Below are 8,086 nucleotides of genomic sequence, written 5' to 3' on the forward strand. Positions count from 1 at the left end.
CTCACACACACACACACACACACACACCTCTAGCAGCAGCTGGCTCTCAGGGACACCGCTGGCTGTCGTGTCGCACTCTTTCCCGTTCACGTGTTTCTCACGAGGGTTTTCCTGAGCAGCTGCAGAAACAGGAAAGAATAGAGTGAAATACTTCATACATTTATTCACATTACATCTGACTTCTTATAAGTGACTGGCATGAATTTTCTATTGTGTGAACAGTGAACTTCAGCTCTATTCTCTTCCTCTTTTTCAACAACATTATTCAAATCCTAACATAAGAGAAAAGCTCATTGTGTTTGAAAAATCCACAATCTCTGCCATTGTCTAATGTGTTTTTCATGTGCTGCTCATAATAAAAGCATCTTCATGTTGTTGATGAACTGAAATCACTGTAATCAATGCAAACTTGTGTAAATATCACAGCATAACTGATCAAAAGTGTCATGTTCAGCTCCAGAAACACACTGATCTTCATTTATCCCGAGCTGAAACATCACACGCATGAAGCAGGAGGCTAAACCAAACTCACAGTACTTTGACAGGATTGAATCAATTAAGAGCGGACACTTCATGTGTTTGTGAGCCTTCAGTGAGTCTAAACTGGTTCACAGTTCTTTGGGATTATTTGTGATGGTGTGTGCTGAATGGTTTGGTGGCTGAGCTCAAGTGAACAGCAGCTGCTGTGAGTGAATTCAGTCAGACACACCCCGAGTCCTGCCCACTAACCCCATCCGACCAACCAGCACACACACACACACACACACACACACAGAGAGAGAGAGAGAGAGAGAGAGGGGCGCTGGCTGAGTGAGCTGCTGCTGGCACGCGATCCAGTCCTCCGTCAATCTGCAGTGTCTCTGACAGACGGCTGGCGTGAGTCCAAGCCCTTGCGTGCAAACTGAGGAAGCCACATTAGCCTATAAAGACTTTCAGAAGAACAACAGCTGTTAAATATTGATGACTGCTGGCAGGCCATGAATGCTCGCAGCAGAAGGTTAAGCTCTGATGTTATGGAGCCTAACAGTTCATTATATGAGCTATTGTGTCCGCAGCTCCTCTCTCAGTATGTGCTGCTGGTAACGAGACATTATTCATTCGCACTGTTCTCGTCCTCTGCTTGGGGCACTTAAACTGTCTCTGTCTAGAGTCATTAATAATCCTCACATTTCTAGCAGGAAACAAATGTTTAAATTAATCAAGTAAAAGATTAAATATAGTAATTAACCGGTTTGCATCTGATCTCAGGTTTAGAACAAGCTCATTTAAACACATGATATCTGATCTACAGACACAGAGGACTAGCATTTATGTGACAGCAGGAGCATAAAACAATATGTGAGTATAACTCAAGCTTTACATGAAAATAATGGCCAGAACACAGAATTACCCATAATATTTCAGCATATTTTAGCTCTGTGCATGCTCTAATCTGCTCATATTTGATTGGATTCTGTCTCGTCCAGCGCTGGACCAGCAGATCCATATAGAGACACTTCCAGAAAAATATTCATCTATTTAGATGGATTATTTAGAGATCTGAAACACAAATCATATGAACCCAGATGTGTTTGTGTGTTAGAAGAGCTACTGCATTTACACAAGCGCACTACATGTTTGGAGCACTTGTGTTGATGTTTATTGTCATGTTTACTCTCTCTCTCTGCTAAAAACTGACTGAAATCTCCTTCAGTTTCGTTCATATCTGGCTTTATTAAGTCATCCCACATGCAAACTCTCTGCAATGTGGAACTAGTTTTGGGAAATATTATTTTTGTCTCTAATAAGGCAGCAGCTTGAGTTTATGAGTTAAAGAGACAGTCTCAATATTATTCTTATCCATCCTCGCAGATCATCGAGGATCATAATTAGCAAAAGCCACGCGAGTATCTATTCTGCCACAATAACAGACGTCAAGCCCATCCGAACAGCTGTCTAACCCTGATTAACGTTAGAGAAAACAAGAAAACATTGTCAGATTTGTTTTGAAATACCTACAACCCAGGAGTATGTGTGAGATTGTGCTAACAGGAGAAATATGAGATATGTTTTGGATGCTGTCCAGTCTGTCAAAGTCACCCAACACCAAAAACAGCCATCATGAATTAGCCATACTGATCCGGATCAGTGACATCACTTGATCCCGGCAAATTAGTGATATTCCAGTCACCCGCGCTAGATTAATTACTGCATCACAGCCACCATTCATCTGTTCACAGCATATTCATTTAATGGTTAATGTCACCAAACCCAAGCTCACTGCATCTCCTGTCTCTCATTTACACTCTTCACACGGTAAAAACACACCAGACTGATGTAGAATGACATGTAGATTATGTAGTGATCATAATTCCAACATGACAATCATCCGATCATATGAGGATCTTCTGTTTACACGACAGTTTCTCTTCGTTTCTTTGGGGCATCAAAACAAAAGCTTCACCAAAAAGTAAAGAAGCTTTATCAGTATCACAGTGTGTAGATGCACATGAAGTCAAAGAAATACTGAATCTGGAGTGCCACGTGTTTCTCTCACAGTGTTCATTACTGGCGTGTGCTCTACTTATCTGCGGCCCCACAAACCCCACAAACAATTATCGCTGCCACACAATGAATTTATTATGGTTTCCTGAGTAAATAAACAGCATGCAGTGGGCTGCTAGCGGTTCGTCAGGTCTGGATGGACGTCACAGCTTCTATTCAGCCTCAATGTGTTTAGATTCACACAGCGTCCAGCAGCAAAGCAGAAGTCTGCATCACGTTTATTTCTCATTGGTGATTCTGTGTTGGTTCCTCTGTGAATAGATGCTTTTGTTCTGTTTAAATGTAATTCAGAAGAGTCAAATACAGCACAGACCGGTGAACACAACCCTGTTGAATAATCAGCATATGCTGGTTAGGTCTGTTTTGAAGCATGGCTGCTGGTTTGTGCTGGTCCTAAGCAACTAGCTCCTGCTCATAACCAGCTTAAACCAGCTCAAACCAGCAGCCAACAGGGAAGGTCTCAAAGTCTGATTTACAATGGCTGTCTGCTTGAAAATTCATTCAAAAAAGGCAAACACTAATATTTTGTTGAACTGTTTTTACCTTTGATTACAGTGTGAATCCATTGTTGCATTGCTTCCAAAACCTTATGCAACATCACAACATCGAAAAACTCCAGCACATCCCAAAGACTTTCAATGGAGTTAAAGTCGGGACTGATTCCCTGAACAACTCTTTGACCATTAAACCCGATGAATCCTGGAATATGGCAAAGGGATTGGTCTTCATACATGCTTGTTTAAGAAATGAACAGCTGCACGTGTATCGAAAATGATTACAAGTATTGTTTTCAAACATATAACATGCCACAAACATATTAAGCACTGCGATCATGATCTAATCCCAGATTCTTTAGTATCCACTTATTAAAATCCAAACAGCATGATTTTTGGCCAGCAGTGTATTGCAGGTGAATCAGAGTGTTGTAATGGCACGCAAAACTCAACCCCGTCGCCCTCTGAGCAGCTGCACATCAACGGCACAACAGCTTTTCCACCGTTTTCCTATCAGCAGCAGTTTGATTTATGACTCCAGTGCAAGAATTTCTCTCAAATATCTCCAGCATGTTCTGAAGTTTTCTGTTCACAGACGGACTGGTCCTGTTGCGAGTGGCTTTGTTTTCTCTTTCTACTAGAAACTGGACTGTAACGACAACCAGCACAAACACATAAGAAAGTGTGATGATTTCAAAGTCAAATGAATATTCTCACGTAAACAAGAGCGGATCTGTTGTCTGGTCTCACTTCAGACAGAACGCAACACACTCGAATTACATTTAAAAGTGCTTCTGATGTACAAAATGAAATGATATCAAATACGAGGAGAAGGCCTGAAGCGTCTGACAGCCGGTCTGTGTGCGGAGGGAAGACTCCCGGAGCAGCGGGTAAATCCCAGTCCTGGACCGGTTCCCAGGCGTTGCGTGCAGAAGCTGCTGCTGCCCATCGACATGCAATCATGTCCAATAGAAGCCGCAAACCCCTTGACTTCTACAGCACAGCTGGAGGATCAGATGTTTACACTGAAGACAGAGTCTGTGAGACTTCAGAGCCGTGAACAGATGCACTGATCTCAGTGACCAGCACACAACACCCACAGCGTCTCGTTGATTAGAACACGAACAAACGCTGATCCACTTTCACATTTGGCTTTGCACAGACCGTCTGTGATTCAGGGCCGGGTTGGGATTAGATGCATTTTAGCATCAGGGTTCATGTTTGGCATCTCATGAGCAATAGTACCACTGGGCAACATATTTATTTACATGTACAGTATATGTCAGTTCCATCATATTTATTAAACTGCCTGTAAACAGTCAATGCATGTAGATAATAAATATACATGCGTTATTTTAGTCTGTGCTTAGTTTTTTTTCTATACATTTTCTATTTACTTTATAGATAAATATTTTGATATATAATATTGTATTTCTGTGTACTAAAGCTTCTGTCACCAAGACAAATTCCTCGTGTGTGTGAACAGACTTGGCAATAAAAGCTCATTCTGATTCTGGTTTGTCTTCAGTCCGTCGTGAAACACTCGATGCTTTCGCAGACTGCGATGAGAAGCGGCTGGGAAAACAGCAGTGTTAGAACAGCCTGTTTTTTTCCTTTACCTGTCATCTTTGTCACACTGATGTGTGTAATTAATTATCGATTTAACTAAAACTCCCAAACTTTGACTGAAACTGTTTTCGTCTCACTGAACTTTCCAGATGCTGGAGAGAGATCTGCAGCACGAACTCTAAATACACTGAATTTATAAACTGTGGCTGAGGAATGAGCTGAAACATGTGGCCTCTACGCAAAACAAACCGTGGCACGCAACCCTCCGCCAACATACCATTACTTCACAGTGCTCTCCTGCTTCTGGACCCAGAGCTTTAATTCAGCGCAGTCCAATAAATCACTCACACGCTTCAAGACGTTCAACCACAATCCATTTCTCATTCAAAGTTTTATTTCGGGTCCTCAGCAGATTCTACATCTAATATGTTCATGTTAGTCTTTTACTAACCTCTAATGCAATAGAAGTATTTGGGTGAGCGTTTGCATTCATGTAAATCAATGAGACCACAAACCCTTTAAAACATAATAACTAGATGAAAACATCCCAAAAGACACTTCCCAGACCAACTTCTAATAAAGAGGATGAATTGAATTTCATGATTTTATGTTTTTTTTTTTTTTTTATGTAGTTTTTTATGCCGTTAAAAACTGTGCTGTTGGATCACGACGGCTGCGATCATGTGACTGACATTCAGACGATTGCCAGTGTGTCATTGCTTTAATGCAACAGAACAATAAAAAAACAAGTTCATTTTCAGTACAATAAACACAATATTGACAGTTACTTTGTCTATTTTTGCTCTTGGCCAATTCACTATAAGTAATCACATCATCTATCCAACCACCAGGAGAGAGAACCACTATCAATAATCTGAGCAGCCTTCCCTTCATTCTCTCTAGTCTTCCAGCATCCCTCGACTCCTCACCGGACCCATTCCCACCAGAACGAGCGCTCTCCCCGGTGAGCACCCCAAACACACATGCTATTCTACTCACTTTATTATCTGCAAGGCAAACTCGTGAACTGCTGAACCCATGATTAATCTGATGTACTCATTCAGTAATGACTGATAATGTCGCATACACACACACACACACTCATACACTCGCACACACACACACACACACACACACACACACACACCACAGAAGCTGTTTAGTGAGGTCATCTAGTTGAGGACCGACTCAAACATCAGTTCCACAGCTTTTACTATTTGACTGAGAACGGAACATGAATGGAGACCCTCACAAATACACACACACACACAACTTCACAAACACACACACAAACACACACACACACACACACACACACACACACAAACACACACACACACACACACACACAACTTCACAAACACACATGCGTGTGTACTGTGTGTGTGTGTGTGTGTGTGTGTGTGTGTGTGTTTGTGAAGTTGTGTGTGTGTGTGTGTTTGTGAAGTTGTGTGTGTGTGTGTGTGTGTGTGTGTAGAAAGGAAGTCCTCTGCTCATTTCTGCAGTGCTGGTCTCGTGTGCCGTTGAGCAGATCGTTTTCATAAGCGTTTCTCTGAGGTCAGCTCTTGTCTGCTGCAGTCACGCAATCCCCCCCCCCTCCACCACCAGCTCAGCTACACGCTAGAGCTCTTAAAGAGACAGCGCAACTAATGCACTCTCACCGAGACACACTCACTGTTACAGTCCCTCACTGGACACTAACCACATCAAATCACATGTGTTTCCATAGTACTTTATATACAGAAATAAACAGGAAAATAACAATCAATAATTCATGAATTATGAAACTAATTCAATTTCAGCTGTAAAAAGAAGACAACAGTGTCATTATTCAGATCAGTTCAGTTTAAATTTGTTTCTCATACAATATTTTCATCGCATCGATGCTACACTGTGAAAATATGCAGAATTATTAAACCCACTTATTTTGCACAGAATTTGCTCACTTGTAAAAATTAACCACCTGTCACTACAAATCTGAGTGATTTCATAAACAACAGACAGACAGACGTGTCGGACATGTTTGCGTGCGAGAGCCTAAGTCGATCTTTAATTGAATCCAAACACAGTGATTCAACAGAGCCAACATTCATTCACGCCGCTTGAATCGACTCAATATCTCTCAACTGAACACGTCAAACATACGTTTTCATCCATTTGGCATCAAACATCTTGACTAACACAAACCTCTGAATCACTCCAATACCGAACAAAACAACAGAGAGACTTTAAACTACTGAAACTTACTGACTTATTTCTCTCTGGGTTTGTGAGATGGCTCACTCCTGTTAACTAGTACTCACTAGTGTTCGTTAGTATGCTGTTTATTGATGTAAGACATTATGAAGCTGAGTTCTGCTCCAGGTCTCATACATATGAGATGAAACCCTGATGACACGAGCAAGTGAAGTTGAAAACACACACACACATGGACACACTCTCACACACACACACACACACACACACACACACACACACTGAAGAGCCGAACAGCTGCTGCTGGTTGGAGGATGTTTCAGACGCTTTTCAAACACTTTTCATTCCGTGACTAAAACAATGTGCAGCAGCGTGAGTCATTTCCCAAACAGATATGTGCGTGTGCGTGTGTGTGTGTGTGTGTTTATGTGTCCGTGTGTGTGTTTGTTTGTGTGTGTGTGTGTGTGTGTGTGTGTGTGTGTGTGAGTGTGTGTGTGTGTGTGGGATGTGAAAGGAGTAGAAAGGGGAGAAATGATTTGCCATGATTCGGTTAATCATTTTTCTTTGTTTTCCAAAATTGCAGCAGGTTTCTTTCAGGGTTCGTGTTTGTCTCTAGTCATTCTGAAGAGCTTGAGAAGCGTGTGATGGTGTAGGACAGTGAATGTCAGTAAAACACCAGCAGCAGCAGCAGCTGAACCGATCAGGAATATTCGGCTGTAACCGGATCAGCTGACAGTGGAGCGGCTCTCTCTCTCTCTCTCTCTTGCGTGCGAAGCTCGGGCGATGTGAATGAAGCTTCAAACGGCTGTGTTTATGTCCTAATGGGGCTGATGGGACTCACGTGAGCTTTGGGCCTGGCGCTGATGTTATTATGGGCTGCTGGAACTGAACGGCTCATGCAAACACACTCATGGCCTTAAAATGTGTGTGTGTATATTATATGGAGCGTGTCACTGTTATAATGCTCACACAAACAATTCAACCCAAATATCCCCAAATCAACCCAAATATTCTTTATATGATCCTCTGTCATCTGAGAAACAACTCCTCCATCACAGCAGAGGAACATGAACAAATCAACATCGTCGCTCCAACAACACATGCACATGTGTTTAAGGAATAGAGAATATCAGCAAAAAATTATAGACAGCAATGGAAAGACCCCCATGTGTGTGAGTGTGTGTGTGAGTGCGTGACTGACTGTATGATAGAGTGTGTGTGTGTGTGTGTGTGTGTGTGTGTGTGTGTGTGTGTGTGTGTGTGTGAGTGTGTGTGTGTGTGTG

The 8,086-nt window shown here is 42.0% G+C and overlaps 1 protein-coding gene across 1 annotated transcript in view; it reads right to left on the reverse strand.

Moving 5' to 3' along the window:
- The window catches only part of LOC107573290 (aryl hydrocarbon receptor repressor-like), a 23,002-nt gene that overhangs the window by 6,807 nt on the left and 8,109 nt on the right, over positions 1–8,086 (reverse strand). The window contains exon 4 of the mRNA XM_016259715.1: positions 28–119. Coding sequence (XP_016115201.1) covers positions 28–119 — 92 coding nt within the window. The remainder of the gene's footprint in view (positions 1–27; positions 120–8,086) is intronic.

The sequence above is a fragment of the Sinocyclocheilus grahami genome, unplaced genomic scaffold, assembly GCF_001515645.1.
Source record: "Sinocyclocheilus grahami isolate Dianchi unplaced genomic scaffold, SAMN03320097.WGS_v1.1 scaffold1913.1, whole genome shotgun sequence".
Classification (NCBI taxonomy): Eukaryota; Metazoa; Chordata; class Actinopteri; order Cypriniformes; family Cyprinidae; genus Sinocyclocheilus; species Sinocyclocheilus grahami.